The following is a 15,660-nucleotide window of genomic DNA, read 5'->3' on the forward strand; positions in this document are numbered from 1 at the left end:
CTCTCCTTCCCTCCCTCCTTCCCCTCTCCCTCCCTCCCCCACTTCTCCTTCTCTCCCTCCCTCCTTCCCCTCTCCCTCCCTTCCCCTCTCCCTCCCTCCCCCACTTCTCCTTCTCTCCCTCCCTCCCCTTCCCTCTCTCCCTCCCTCCCTCCTTCCCTGTCCCTTCCTTCTTCCCTCCCTCCTTTTCCTCCTTTCCTCCCTCCCTTCCCTCTCTCCCTCCCTCCTTCCCTGTCCCTTCCTTCTTCCCTCCCTCCCTCCTTTTCCTCTTTCCTCCCTCCTTCCCTCTCCTTCCCTCCTCCCCTCTCTCCTTCCCTCCTCCTTCCCTCCTCCTTCCCTCCCTCCTTCCCCTCTCTCTCCCTCCCTCCCCCACTTTTCCTTCTCTCCCTCCCTCCCCTTCCCTCTCCCTCCCTCCCTCCTTCCCTGTCCCTTCCTTCTTCCCTCCCTCCCTCCTCCCCTCCTTTCCTCTCTCCTTCCCTCCTCCTTCCTTCCCTCCTTCCCCTCCCTCCCTACCCCACTTCTTCTCTCCCTCCCTCCCCTTCCCTCTCTCCCTCCCTCCTCCCCTCTCTCCTTCCCTCCCTCCTTCCCCTCTCCCTCCCTCCCCTACTTCTCCTCTCCCTCCCTCCCCTTCCCTCTCTTCTCCTTCCCTCCCTCCTTCTCTCCCTTCCTTTCCTTTTGTTGGTCTTTTTCTTAACATTAAAAGACATCAAGTAGTTTCACAAACCAAAGAGAACTTGAAAAGCAGCAAATCTGTGATCTCCCCAACCTGATAGAATAATAATGGTTCAGGCCTTTCCCCCACCTGCGGCAGGTGCCAGCTTTTGGGCAGCTCTTCTGCGTGTTAGCATGCTCCGTGCCACCTGCCCATCTTGCAGCTGGATGAGGATTCCCCCTCAGTCCTGACCCCCGGGGTGTGGGCTGGGACTCGGTGAGGAGGAGAAGCAGGGCTTCCTGGGCTGCAGGCCTCACCACGGCTCTGTCAGTGTCTGGAGAGGACCCAGGTTTGGGGTGGGAGGGGCAAAAAGCCTCCCTCGATAGAAGGGAGCACCGTGTCCATTTTCATGGAAAATGAGAATCCATAAAGTCACGTGCAGACCGCCACAGAGGACGGAGCAAAAAGCCGCACGTCCTCTGGAAATGGTCTTAGTGGGAGGGCACAGCAGTCAGAGCCCAGGCTCAGGGTGCAGAGCAGGGTGCACTGCAGGGAGGGCGCGGGTTTGGGACCAGGCAGTAGGGTATGAATCCCAGACCTGCTGTTGGCTGGATGGGAGCCCGTTGTAAGCAGCGCATACCCCCTCACACAAGGCCCTGCGGTCCCATCTAGTCTCTAAGGCTCGGCCACCCCATCCATAAACTGGAGACAGCGGTAGTGCCCACCACACACGGTTCTTACAAAGCTTTGACTCAGGCCAAACCTGGCACAGGAGCCCGTCGCCCACAAGGCAGAGGGCAGTGCACACCCCACAAGCCCTGGTCCTCCTCCGCACTCTAGGCCCCCAAATCAATAGCAACATGGACCCTGGCTCTGAGACGCCGAGGGCCCAAGCGCTCTTTTACAGGCCAGGAGGGGGATGGAGAGAAAGCCACACTCAGCTGCACTGGTGGGGAGGGGGCTGCCTGCGTGGGGCCTCAGGGTTGGTGCACTCCCAGGGCCTGGGTGGTGGAAACGCCTGCTCCTCTGTGACTTGGTGAGAAACGGTGCTGGCACGGAGCAGGAGGCGGGCGGCGGCGGGGAGGTTTGAAGCCTGCTCTGCTACTCACTGAAACCTCTAGCAAGTCACTGCACCACTAAGCCTGCTTCCTCCTGGGGGAACAGGGAAGACGCCTCTGCCTCAGAGCCTGGGGGTTCGGTGAGGGAAGGTGGGAAGTGCCAGGTCTGAGGAACCCCCTCCTTTATTCATGTCCTTGTAATAAAGCTCAAGATCTGGGTGGGAAGGGGTGGGAGAGCCACTAAGCCCCAGCACGGGTGGCACACATGCTCCCAGTGGGTGTCCTGACAAGGTCCCCAGGAGGTGACCTCTGATGTGGAGCACCCAGCCTGCCAGGGAGGCTGTGATGGAGCCTCCTCACTGAGACTGGAGGATGACAACCTCCCAGGATTGCTGCTGGCGAAGGCCAGGCCTGGAACAAGGTTGGCTTAGTTCCCGGGGAGGCACGCCAGCCCTGGAAAAGAAGGGGCAGAACCGGGTCAGGAATCGGCTCCCTGTGCTCCCCGGCAATGGCCACCACAGTGTAGACGCCGCTGGGGGAAGGTGGCCTGGTCTGCAGGTGAGGCCGCGAGGAAGCGTGAAGGGCAGTGGGAACGGCAGGAGAGCAGGGAGGGAGTGCGGTCGCCTGGCGTGTGCTCTGGGCCACGCTGCCAAGTTCGGTCTTCGTTCCCTAAGGTGCAGGCGGCCTAGGTCAGATAAGTCACTTGCTCAAACCCTCTCTGTGACTGCAAAGACCTTGGAAGCACGGGAGCTGCTGGAAGGATGAGAACCAGGAAGGACGCTACTTCCACCAGGTGGGAGGGAGGCTCGCCAGATGCATCTGAAGATGTGACTGACTGGACTTTGTGGCCAGAAGCTCGACGGCGCTGGAGTCAACCCTTGAGTCAACACAAGAATCAAATGTCTTGTGTTGAAAGTGGACTGTGAAGGGCAGAGTCTCGGATGGTAACACAGCGGGAGAGGCAGAGGGGCGAGTTCCGATTCCAGCCTGTGGCCTCAGAGGCACAGTGAGGCGCAGAAGCATCTGCCACCACTGCCATGGGAGGGTGCAGAGAGCGCCAGCTGTAGAAGCGCCATCCAAGGTGGAGGGAGGCACTACATGGCCCCTTGTGAGAGGAGCCGAAGGGGCTGGCCGCTGAGCAGACGCCGGCATCTGGTGGCACTGGAGGGGGAAGAAAGGTGACCTGGTGGCCCTGAAGGTGAACGGGCAGGTGGCCAACCTGGAGAGCGAGGAGGCCACAGCACTGAAGGCCGGGTTCCCACGCCCCGCCTGAGCCTGACTCTCATGACGGGGGCACGGGAGGGTGGGGCACCTCCCCTAACTGCGGTCATCCTTCCTCAGGTGCCCTGGGACGATCTCCGCTACCTTTTTGGTGAGATCATGTATGGCGGCCACATCACAGACGACTGGGACCGCCGGCTGTGCCGGACCTACCTGGCCGAGTACATTCGGACGGAGATGCTGGAGGGGGACGTCCTGCTGGCCCCCGGCTTTCAAATCCCCCCCAACCTGGACTACAAGGTAAGGATGACAAGTTAAACAGGAGCTCAATGCCACAAAGGCACGTGCCTTCCAGCGAGAGCCTCGCACACCTGGAGTATCCATAACTGAGCAAGAACCCACGCAACCAAAATAAGAGAGCATGAGAGACGCGCCTCACTGGAAGAAGCGCGAGGCTAATACAAACCACAAAGGAAAATGCAGCCAGGGAAGGGGGGAATGGATTTTCCTTTATGTCGCTGGGAGCGTAGCGGGCAGCCCACAAACGGGTGAGAAACAGGTGGGATCTGTACAGAGCAGGACGTGGGCGGAACATTCTGGCAAGGAACACTTAACAGGACACGGGTTTCAGCCTGCACAGCTTTGCCTCTGCTTACAAACCGCCCTCTTTTCAGGGTTACCACCAATACATCGATGAGAACCTGCCCCCTGAGAGTCCCTATCTGTATGGCCTGCACCCCAACGCAGAGATTGGCTTTCTGACGGTCACCTCGGAGAAGCTGTTCCGTACCGTCCTGGAAATGCAGCCCAAAGAGACCGACTTGGGGGCTGGCACAGGGGTGTCCCGTGAGGAGAAGGCAGGAGCTTGAAAACCCGTTCCCAAGCCAGAGGAAGGGGAGGATCTTGAACCGGGGAGGGGTTGCAGGGACTGGCGGCAGCGCCGGGGAGCTCGCTGGTGAGGCACACTGCCCTAGCCCGGGGCTTGGGCATCAGAAACCCTGGGGTGGGGCCCGTAGGCTGCTCAGCATGTCCCCAGGCGCAGCAGCTACAGACTTCGGGTGGGGGACATGGGCACAGACAGAGGGATCCTCGGGGGGTGAGGGTGCGGCCCCAGCCCTGCGCCCTGCGCCCTGCAGTCTTCCAGCTTCCCCGGCGCTCGCCGGCCATTCCCCACCAGGACAGCTGGACAGATGCGAGGGCAGGTGCTCCAGAGCTGCTCGGTGGCTGTGACCGCAGGTCCTGTTGCTGTTCGAAGGATTAGAACGGCTCAGGGACACCAGTGCTCTGAACGAATTCTAACCTCTCTGGGTACCTCTGTGACACCTCCGGGGCACCTCTGCAATTTATTTTTTTGAGATGGAGTCTAGTTTTGTTGCCCAGGCTGGAGTGCAATGATATGACCTCGGCTCACTGCAACCTCCGTGCCTCCTGGGTTCAAGCCAGTCTCCTGCCTCGGCCTCCCGTGGGAATACAGGCGCCCACCACCACACCCAGCTAATTCTGTGTTTTTGGTAGAGACAGGGCTTCACTATGTTGGACAGGCTGGTCTTGAACGCCTGACCTCAGGAGACAAACCCGCCTTGGCCTCCCAAAGTGCTAGGATTACAGGCATGAGCCACCGCGCCTGGCCTGCACTTCTTAATAGACTGTGGAAAAGCTCTTACATATTAGCTAAGTACCAGGCTTCGAGACCCTTATTGCTATTAGGTCCAGGATCTTCTCTTAGTCTAACGACTCAAGTTAGAAACTGACTGAGAAGACGGTGCAGGTGACCTCTGTGCGCTCTGTGGGCCTCTCCTTGAGAGGGTGTGACTGGCATGGTCCCTACAGAAAGCCCACACGAAGGACAAAGTTGCAGTCCCTCAACTGCTGGCTAAATCTGATGGGAGGCTGGTGCATGGGAATGAACATCTGCAGGCCCCAGGCTAGGCGCCCTAAGGCGCCCACAGCCACAGCTGCAGGGCCTTGCCAGTGACATCAGACGCCACAGCTCCCTTCCCTTGTTAAATGTGTGACTGCACACGTGACCTTGTGTTTCTGGCGGCTCCGCTTGCCTCTTCCCTCCTCTCCAGGACTCAGGGCTGGGAACATTTGGGCGGGCTTCCTGACCCTGCAGCTGGCGGGGCAGGCTCCTTGCAGTGACGGGGGCTGTCTGCGAACTGGCTTCCAGGTGAAGGCCGTGCTGGAGGACATCCTGGAGAAGATTCCAGAGACTTTCAACATGGCTGAGATCATGGCAAAGGCAGCTGAAAAGACCCCCTATGTGGTAGTCGCCTTTCAAGAATGTGAAAGAATGAACATCCTGACCAACGAAATGCGCCGCTCGCTGAAGGAGCTGAACCTAGGGCTGAAGGTAAAATGGGTCGGCCAGGCCCCAGGGACACGGCTTGATGGCAAGACCAGCAGCAACGCAGGCCTCTGGCAGCCTGAGCCGAGCATGGGCCATGGGGTCAGCACGTCACTGCTCCCTCTCCAGAGCTCATCTAGACTGTTCCCTAGCAGGAAGCACTCGAGAGGCCCTGAGGCAGGGCGTCTCCCAAGGCGCAGCACCAAGCCACGCTGTTGACAACTCGTGACATGCACTGAGGCCGGTGCTCTCCAGGCCCCAACAAGTGGGCAAAACAAGGCCCAGTCCAGGGCTCCCCACACCGTCTGTGTCTCCTAGGGGGAACTGACCATCACGACCGACATGGAAGACCTGTCCACGGCTCTCTTCTACGACACCGTGCCCGAGACGTGGGTGGCCCGGGCCTACCCCTCCATGATGGGCCTGGCGGCCTGGTACACAGACCTGCTGCTCCGCATCAGGGTAAGTGCCGCTTTCTCTGAGAGGCTTCCTGACTTGAGACTCAGGGGCCGAGTGCCTAGGGCTCAGCACACCCTGAGGGAGCATGGCCCTGACGGCCGGGTGGCTCCTAGGGGTCCGGCCTCTGTCAGAGCAGGGCCGGAAGGGCCTAGCCCAGGCTCCTCACACGCCCTGAGGCCTTTCCTCCCGAAGGAGGAAAATAAGCCAGGCCGCAGTGAGAGCAGCTTCCATCAGCAGCTCCTCATGCGACACTCGAAGGGTAAGCTGCCCTCTATAAGGAGCAAGACAATGAAGGCAAGAGCCTCTTTGGGCTCCTAAACTATCCACAGATGGGAAGCCATTCCCTTCCTGATCCTTCTCTTCCCATTCCCTCGTTTAAAATGGAGCAGACAGTGGCTGGGCATGGTGGTTCATGCCTGTAACCCCAGCACTTTGGGAGGCCAAGGCAGGCGAATCACTTGAGGCCAGGAGTTCAAGATGGAGCCTGGCCAACATGGCAAAACCCCATCTGTGCTAAAAATGCAAAAAATAAGCCAGGTGTGGTGGTGCGTGCCTTATAATCCCTGCTACTCAGGGGGCTGAGACAGGAGAATCACTTGAACCCGGGAGGCTGAGGTTGTGCCACTGCACTGCAACCTGGGTGACACAGTGAGACTCCATCTCAAAAAAAAAAAAAAAAAAAGCAAAATTGCATCCAGGCAGGTGGCCAAGCTCCACAGCCCACCTTCCATCCACCACTCCCAGCTTACTGAGTGGCCTGTGGAAGGTCCTGGCATGACCCCTGCTCAGAATGGCTGAGGCCCTGTCATTCCCTGCCGTCTCCTCTCAGCGGTTCGTGTGTCCTTGCAGGAACTCGAGGCCTGGACGACAGACTTTGCCCTGCCCACCACTGTGTGGCTGGCTGGCTTCTTCAACCCCCAGTCCTTCCTCACAGCCATCATGCAGTCCATGGCCAGGAAGAATGAGTGGCCCCTGGACAAGATGTGTCTGTCTGTGGAAGTGACCAAGAAAAACCGGGAAGACATGACCGCTCCCCCCCGAGAGGGCTCCTATGTGTATGGACTCTTCATGGAAGGTAAGGAGGGCTCTGGTCTGTCTGCAGAAGCTACCAGAGCCAATGCTACCTGGCAAGAGGAAATAAAACTAGCTCTTGGCAAAGACAGGCTGTTCAAGAGCCGTGGGGACAGGCGGGAGAGAGGCGCTCTCAGGGGCATCAGCCTGCAGGCCAGAACCATGCTGATCCTAGAGAGGGGTGAGAGGATTCGGAGAATGTACAGGGGGGTCTGCAGGAGACCAGAAACGTCCCACCCCAGTCCCCTGGCCTCTGCTTTACTGAAAACAGCAGAGCTTGTGTGAGAGCAGCTTTGACCTGATGAGAAACGCTGAAAAACGCAGCCTTTCCCGGACATGGAGCAGTGAGCCCAGGCCAGAAGTGCGTTTTGTGGCTGCACTGAGGCTCCAGGGCATGTGGGCTGGCCCTATGCCAGGTGCTCCTGTCCAAATCCCACCCACTCCCCAAGCTGCTGTGGCTCCTGGGGCACAGGGTTCCAGGAAAAAGAGGCAGGGGCACCCATTAGAAGTCTGCCTCCCTCAACAGCTAACATCACCCCCTTACCTGTGGGGTGTCAGGGCCGGGCAGCAACAGCTCAGGCACCCCATTTCCCACACCACCAAAGATAAGCACAGCAGCAGCGCTCTCCATGTTTATTTTGAAATTTCAGACAGAAAGAGAAACATTAAATAGGGCGAGTAGAAATAATAGTCCGGTTAAAGGCAAATCATGTTTATATGCATAGACATATGATGACACTGTGTACACACGGGGCAGACAGGACACATGAAGAGGCAGGGAACTTTAATTTTTAGCTGGAGTTATGACTTCCTGCCACTGATATTAGGCTGACAGATGAGGCTCTTTTAAAACAGGTGGAACCCAAGGGCTTTAGCTGAGCTGTTCGTGCACAGCGAGACACAGGGTAGTTATGACATGCACGCCCTCACCTCCGAGGGCCTCTGCTTACGGCCATGGCACGTGGCCTGATGCCTTTCGGGGTGGAGCCCATCATCTCTGCAAAGGGCGGGTAACTCGAGGACCAGCCCCTCCCCTCACTTACTGCAGTGTTCCAGACAGGACCCAGTCACCTCCCAACCCTCAGCCATGCTGTCCCCGCAGGGGCTCGCTGGGACACCCAGACCGGAGTCATCGCCGAAGCGCGGCTGAAGGAGCTGACGCCGGCCATGCCTGTCATCTTCATCAAGGCCGTTCCTGTGGACCGCATGGAGACCAAGAACATGTATGAGTGTCCCGTGTACAAAACACGCATCCGTGGCCCCACCTATGTCTGGACCTTTAACCTGAAGACCAAAGAGAAGGCAGCGAAGTGGATCCTGGCAGCCGTGGCGCTGCTCCTACAGGTGTAGCTCGCTCCTGGGTCCTGCCTGCAACTATTCTTTACAGGAACTGGTGGTGGTTTTTTGTTCTCTTAAATAATCAGGGTGCTTTGTAACCAAGTGCATTTGAACCTAACAGAGGGTGGAAAAGGCGGGGCAGATTAAAGCAAGTGGAGCCACTCAGCCATACCCATCTGACTCCATTCTGCGCCTGACAGCCACCGCAGGGCTGGGAAAGCCCTCGATTCCCAGCAGCCAGAGGCAAACCAACCCCAAATCCTGACTTGTCGGTGGGGTCGGGGCTAGGCAGTCATACCCTCTAGCCTGATGCTATTTGCAAACCAGCTACCAATGAGGGGACAGGGCGTTCCCCGCAACAGGAGCTGCCACCTCCACACAGTCTCATCAGGCATTATTCCTTGTTCTCAAGATCAACACTAAGTACCTTTTACAACTATGGAAACATACCCAAGCCCCTACCCAAAGAATCTAGAACAAGCTGTTCCCACAGGTGCTATTTCCACACAGCAGAAGCACTTCCCTGCCCAACGCCTGCTCTTTCTGAAACCACGGGGTACTCAGGGACCCCCCTCTCCCAGACAAGTGCCGTGTCCCGGGTGCTCACAGGTGTCTCCCAGTCCTCTGCGGCAACTCTTTTTCCTTCTGGCCACTGCCCTCAGCCCCACCATCAGTTCTTCTTCCTGCCTCACCTGCAGATGGCAGTCACCCACGTGGACTGCAGGCTCGGACCAGCCAGGCCTCTCTACAGTGAACTGCGACCCTGGCATAAGGCAGGCAAGGTCCTTGTTCTTTGGACAAGTCCTGCAGCTTCTCTCTCCATGGTGTAAGTATCTACAGGACAACCCTGAACAACCACCCTCAAGCTGTGCAGAGAGAGGGCTCAGGAAAACAGCGGCACCCTCCTCACTCCACGGCTGTGAGTGGTCTTGGCAGAGAGCCCCCCACTGTTCTGAAATTGGAATGATTTCAGCAGATACTGAGAGCAGGAAGCGGGAGACCTGCCGGACTCTCCGTGGCTGTGCCGAAGCGGGACGCTGCAGCAAGGCGGCCAGGGCAGCAGTGTACAGGCACAAGGGAGAAGATTAACTAGACACCTGAGGGACAAGAGGAGGCAGCCGCAAACGCCAGAAAAGATGGATCCCAGGGGGACCAAGCCATAATCCTCAACATTTTTTTGAGACAGACTTCAATGGCCCAGTCTTAAGCTCACTGCGACCTCCACCTCTTGGGTTCAAGCGATTCTCCTGTCTCAGCCTCCCAAGTAGTTGGGATTACAAGTGCCCACCACCACACTCAGCTAATTTTTGTCTTTTTAGTAGAGATGGGGGTTCACCATGTTGGCCAGGCTGGTCTCAAACTCCTGACCTCAGGTGATCCACTCACACAGGCCTCCCAGAGTGCTGGGGTTACAGGCATGAGCCACCATGCCCTGTCTTCAACGTTTCTTAGGCTTCCAAGGAAAGCAGGCCGGGTGCAGTGGCTCAAGCCTCTACTCCCAGCATCGCAGGATTACTTGAGACCAGCGTGGGCAACACAGTGAGACTCCATCTCTACCAAAATAAAAAATTAGCCAGGTACCGTGACTCATGCCTGTAATCCCAGCACTTTGGGTGGCTGAGGCAGGTGGATCACCTGAGCTCAGGAGTTTAAGACCAGCCTGGGCAACATGACAAAAGCCCGTCTCTACCAAAAATACAAAAACTTAGCCGGCCATGGTGGTATGCTCCTGTGGTCCCAGCTACTCGAGAGGCTGAGGCTGAAGGGGTGATTGAGCCCACGAGGTCAAGCATGTGGTGAGCCGTGATCATACCACTGTACTCCAGCCTGGGTGACAGCAAGACCCTGTCTCAAAAGGCGGGAAAAAAAGGCAAACCAACCAACTACAAATACCGTTCTAAATTCAGCTTGACTTTCAAATTTTGCAAAAACATTTTTCCAAGTTTACTCACCTAACTCATGAGTTAAGAAGCATCTACAAAGTCCAAATTCTGAGGGAAACGGTTCACAACCATCTTAGGGCCCAACAGGGCTATCAGAGGGAGAAGAAAAACATCCCTCAAATCCTCCCTTCCTGGCATCCAAGGAATCCAGCCCCTTTGGGGCTTCAGGGAAGGAGGCAGTTTCAGCCTCTCTGGCCTGGCTGGGCCAATACCTCTGCTGGCCAGGAGGGGTCACTGCCGCCCTTCATGTGACCAGAGGAGATAAAACTGCCAGGGGCCGCAGGGCAACTCACTTCAGTCCCTGGTAATAACCACAAAATGTGAGCTTTTTCCATTTTGCCTTTAGATGCTGAAATAAAAGTAATCTATTCCACATGCACATATTGTGGGTAGATAAAATTATCTCTAAACTTTCCAAGAGATGATTCGTGCTGAAGCTGCACTCCAGGGACGGGGAACGCCGGGACTGAAGCGTGACAACCGTGCGCACCTGGAATGCCATGAGGACAGTGGCAGTCGCCGCCCATGGCTCGCTCTGCTGCTCCGGCTGCTTTGCAGAGTGAGGGAGCCTTGGTCTGGGGAGCTCCTCAAGAAAACCTGCCTGGGACAGCCTCAAAGGTCATTAGCAGAGGCAGAGGGAGCAGCGGCGTGCTGCGGGAACAGCACTGCAGATTGCTTAAACCCGGCTGTGGCACAATGATGTTTACTCTGGTCCCACAGAATCTGTAGGAATGCGAACTCTGTTTACCGAAAGCCTCTCTGCAAACAGAAACCCAGTGCCCCTGCACATTCCTTTGGCTCCTCTGTCTAATTGTCCCACAGGACACCCTAATAACTAGTTTGAAGGCAAACAGCGTTCACTGCTGTGCGGCTGCCCCAGGGCAGTGCGGCCAGGCTGCGCTCCACTTACCCACAGCCACTCAAACTGCAGTCTGCCTGGTCTAAGACCAGGTGCTCCCGGCACTGAGCCCAAGCAGCCTTTCAGACCCCATGAAGGGTGACAGTGACCGCTGCCAGCCCAGGAAGGAAAGGCCAGAAGCCGCTTCCAGAGGCAAAGTGCAGGGACTGAATCCAATCTCACTCCCCGAAAGGACAGGCTGCCATGCCCTGGAGCCCAGGAAGCTTCTCTCTGTGCAAGGGTCAAGCACCTGAAGATACATTAGGCAGTGAGGTTTCGAAAGCGACTGCTGGAGACACTGGGGGATGTGAGGAGCTGGCTTTATACATACACTTGACGTGTATTCAAAATCCCATGCTACTAGGTGACACAAAAATGTTTTAAGTAGATCCAATACAAGTAAAGTTCATGGCTGGGCGCGGTGGCTCACACCTGTAATCCCAGTACTTTGGGAGGCTGAGGTGGGCGGATCACCTGATGTTGGGAGTTTGAGACCAGCCTGGCCAACAAGGTGAAACCCTTTCTCTACTAAAAAAAAAAATAGAAAATTAGCCAGGCATGCTGGCACATGCCTGTAATCCCAGCTACTTGGGAGGCTGAGGCAGGAGAATCACTTGAACCTGGGAGTCAGAGGCTGTGGTGAGTCAGGATCATGCCATCGCACTCCAGTCTGGGCAACAAGAGTGAAACTCTGTCTGAAATAATAATAAAGTTCATTCTTGAAAAAATCAGTTGTTAGGGAAAACAATCACAAAGTGTAATCCTTAATTGGACTTCAAGTCAAACAACTGAAAAAATTTAAAACGTTAAGGCAACTGGAACTGTGAACACCATCTAGGTACTTGATCCTATGGCCTTTGTGCTAATGGTTGTTTCAGGAGGGACACCAGTGCTGTTTCGGTTAGTCTGGATTTTAGGGGACGATAGCACGATATGCACATTATTTAGAAACACGGACACGTGTGCACATCGGAATAAACCAGCCAATCGTAGCTGCTTGGGGGAAGGGAGAGCAAGAAATGGCCACAGTTTCTTCAGCTTTTAGTATTGTCATTCTTTAAAAGTAATTAAAGTAACTAGGAAAGGCTACAAGATGAACTACACATTTTTTAAGAATGAGATTTAGCGGAGAACCTAGGTGGCCGGCGCTCAGGGTGCCCACGCTGCACACACGTGGCACCAGCACTAGCACGTGCGCTGGCCACATGGGCCCTGGCTCATCTGACTCCTCTCCCTTCCCCACAAGCCGCCATCCAAAGGCCCAGTCATCCAAAGCACCAGAGCCACCCACAACATCCAGACCCAGAGAGCACGGGCCTCAGAAGCCTGATCCCAGCTGCAGTGCAGTCCAGGCCGTGAGGGATCCAGAACACACAGGGCCACTGGGCAGAGCGCCCCACCTTTAACGGTAGCCAACCCCTGCCCAGACCTCCAGGCGTCAAGACAGTCCAGGGTTCCTCAGGTGACTGTGGGACCCCACCAGTGCCCCTGGTGAAGCGGCAGGCCCCTCCTGGGTGGGCAGAGCGGGTCCTGTTACTCAACCTCCAGAGACTAGAAGGGCACATCTCTGCAACCACATCACAGAGACGTCAGCAAGGCGTCAAGGCAGCAACCCGGGGTCTGGCTCCACCGACGCCCCACCCTGTGGGCTACAGCTGGCCAAGGCAGCAAGCCAGAGCCTCTCTCACGAGCAACAGCACTCCCCCATCCCACATCTACGTCTTCTGCACCAGTGTGCTCAGCCTGGAGGGGCTCAATCTGCCTTTCTGCCCCCCTCATCCCTGAGCCCTTGCCCCAGGGCCTCTTCGGGACCCCCCGGGATGCCACTGCTGACCCCAGCACAGGCAACCTGGGGCTTGGTCAAGTGTGTATCTGATGGAAGCTGAACAGACTGCCTAATTTAGCATCAGGTTTCAAACGCTTTGAGGACAGCTGCCCCACCCCTGAAGATGGTGCTCTGTGTTTAACAGAGAGGGATGAAAGAGCCCTCTGGGAGCTCTGGTTGAGTCAGAACAACCACCTGCCCGACCTGTGAACACCCGGGAAGAACGTGCTGAGACGCTAGAGACCACACCTGTCTGTCCTCAGAAGAAGTTCTTGATCAGTGGAGTTACCATCTTCACCCACAACTTCACCTGCCGACTCGGCTGCTCAAAGGTGGCAGATGACACCGCACCCGACCTCAGGTAGAGCTGCTCTTGCTCCTGAGGAAGAGGAACATACAAGAATAGTGAGTCCCCTCCAGTACCATACAACACGGCCGGCCGGCCCCAGCCCAGCCCCTCAGGCCAGCCTGGAGAACCCTGACTTCACGTGTCTACCTGGCCCAGAGATTCAGAGTGTGCTAGTGGCAGGCAATGCCAGGTCCTACAGGTTGCCACTGTGAAACATTCCTTAGAAAAGCTAAGAAGCTGTGTTCCTAAAGACTTTTAAGGGCTGGAAACAGTGGCTCAAGCCTATTATCCCAACACTTACGGACGCTGAGGCAGGAGGATCGCTTGAGCCCAGGAGTTTGAGGCCACCCTGGGCAACATAGGAAGACATCATCTCTATGAAAACAATTTTAAATTAGCGGGGTATGGTGGTGTATGCCTGTAGTCGCAGCTGCTTGGAAGGCTGAGGCAGGAGATGGTTTCAGCCTGAGAGGTCGAAGCTAAAGTGAGCTGTGACGGTGCCACTGCATTCCAGCCTGGGTGACAAAGTGAGACCTCGTCTCCAAAAAAAAGGCTTTTAAGACCAAGACATGTATAGGACTCTAAATTTCTTCAATTTCAAGTTGAAGAAATATAACTGGTGGGAAAAAATATTTTAAACGTTCACCTTCACTAAATGAGGTAGTGCAAATGAAAATAATGAGGTATTTTTTCAATGAGACAGTTTTCCTTCTATCAGATTGGCACAAAGCTGTTCTGTGATGTCATCCCCCCGCTGATGAGTGTGCAGTACACGGGCACTCCCGTCCATGCTGAGGGAAGGGGACCAAGTCATCTTCTAGCGTGAGGTCTGGCAACAGGTACCAAGAGCCTTCAAAGCTCCCTTTGCCAGAGTCTACCCCGAGAAAATCACTGTGCACTAAGATTTTTATATTTATCACAACAATATTTGTAACAGGGAAAAACTGGAAACCACCTAAGTATCCAGCAGCCAACTTACTAACTCACATGACAAACCAGCATTCACCACAAACTTACTAACAACTCATATGACATACCAGCGTTCACCATGAGAAGAACGTTCACCTAATCGTATGGGAAAGTGCCCAGCATCAGCAGACAGAGGAAGCTGGACATGAAATACATGTACACACAGGATCCTCATCTGCTGCTTAAAGCTCTGCCTCTCCATACACTGTCCACAGGAGGCAGGCAGGGAATCCTCACGACGTTTCCCTGCCTGCCTCGGTGGTTTTCCCTCAATGAAAGGGTTAGTTTCTTTCCACTTTCCTTAATTTTTACAGTGAACATTTGTTAATTTCATATTCAAAGACAGGTTTAAAAACATTTCTATATGCGGCGGAGCACGGTGGCTCATGCCTATAATCCTAGCACTTTGGGAGGCCAAGGCAGGAGGATCACTTGAGGTCAGGAGTTCAAGACCAGCCTGGCCAACATGGTGAAACCCCACCTCTACTAAAAATACGAACATTAGCCAGGTGTGGTGGTGGGCACCTGTAATCCCAGTTACTTGGGAGGCTGAGGCAGGAGAATCACTTGAACCTCAGAGGCGGAGGTTGCAGTGAGCCAAGATCACGCCACTGCACTCTAGTCCAGGCGACAGAGCAAGACTGTCTCCAAAAAAAATTTTACATATGCTTTGTCAGAAATGGCGTTTGGGATCTTTGAAGAGAAGCTTCTCTTGGAAGAGTCTGCCCTCCAAGTGCTCCCCTCAGCGGGGCACCTGGCAGTGCTCACGCGGTCGCACCCACAGCTCTAGCCCTGTCCCCACCACTGTCAGTCTCCAGCGCTCTCCTCTGTAATATCTGGGCCATACCTACATCCACACTGTCATGAGAACCACAGGTGATGACCACGGACCAACCGCAGGACAGCGGCAGGGGTGGCCTGTGCCACTCAGAGCGGGACACTCCCTGCTCTGGAGGCCGAGAGGGACAGCGCAGCCCTGGCAACTCGTCTGCCTCAGGGGAACGGAAAGAGGATACCCCACACTCCAGAACCCTACAGAATGTGGCGCTGGCTTTTCCCATCAAGAGCTGGGAAAGCCAGGGCCCTGACTTCATTTCTCCCTGCCCCCATCCCGTGCTCAGTGGGCCCCACCGTGGGTCCAGGCCACACTCTCAACTGAGCAGCCCCGCAGCCCCACGCGTCACAGACATGGGGGCCTCCTAACTGCTGCTGAGGTCCCAATCCCTGGCTGGACACGCCTGATGGAAGAGCCAGCTCTGGTCTCGGGGGGCTGGTTTGCAGAAGTCTCCACAGACCCGGCTCCAGCTTTATGTCTTCAAATGAATACCCAGCCAAGACTGCAATTAAATTACCAGAAACACTTAGGTTTCCTCATAGACTCCACAACAGGGATGGAGAAGGAAGTCAGCTGACGAGGTTACGACGCTGTTCGAGGGAGTCTTTCTTGGGTCACAAGTGGTAAACCATGTTCCCTGAACAAAACCAGGAAGCTTTCAGTGTTTATTGTATGCACTAAGTGGAGGGAGGGACTTC

At 55.8% G+C, this 15,660-nt stretch overlaps 2 protein-coding genes across 4 annotated transcripts in view; one reads left to right on the forward strand and one right to left on the reverse strand.

Annotated features, from left to right (window-relative positions):
• Nucleotides 1–9,999, forward strand: part of DNAH17 (dynein axonemal heavy chain 17) — a 169,318-nt gene extending 159,319 nt beyond the window's left edge. The window contains exons 75-80 of the mRNA XM_064369408.1: nt 3,049–3,228; nt 3,603–3,785; nt 5,099–5,281; nt 5,594–5,737; nt 6,584–6,809; nt 7,908–9,999. Of these exons, the coding sequence (XP_064225478.1) occupies nt 3,049–3,228; nt 3,603–3,785; nt 5,099–5,281; nt 5,594–5,737; nt 6,584–6,809; nt 7,908–8,155 (1,164 nt within the window). The 3' untranslated portion in view covers nt 8,156–9,999. The remainder of the gene's footprint in view (nt 1–3,048; nt 3,229–3,602; nt 3,786–5,098; nt 5,282–5,593; nt 5,738–6,583; nt 6,810–7,907) is intronic.
• The window catches only part of PGS1 (phosphatidylglycerophosphate synthase 1), a 44,460-nt gene continuing 36,224 nt past the window's right edge, over nt 7,425–15,660 (reverse strand). The window contains exons 8-10 of one of the 3 annotated variants that reach the window (XR_010339813.1): nt 13,059–13,188; nt 10,096–10,175; nt 7,916–8,000 (exon numbers count right to left, since the gene is read on the reverse strand). Coding sequence is in view for 2 of the 3 variants with exons in the window: in XM_012453589.3 (XP_012309012.2) it covers nt 13,069–13,188 (120 nt within the window). In the remaining variant the exon portion in view is untranslated. Of the gene's footprint in view, nt 10,176–13,058; nt 13,189–15,660 lie in introns of all 3 variants that reach the window. The other 2 variants (XM_012453589.3, XM_064369407.1) reach the window with 2 other exon arrangements.

This window comes from Aotus nancymaae, unplaced genomic scaffold, assembly GCF_030222135.1.
Source record: "Aotus nancymaae isolate 86718 unplaced genomic scaffold, 86718_ANA_hifiasm-v0.15.2.pri h1tg000089l, whole genome shotgun sequence".
Lineage (NCBI taxonomy): Eukaryota > Metazoa > Chordata > Mammalia > Primates > Aotidae > Aotus > Aotus nancymaae.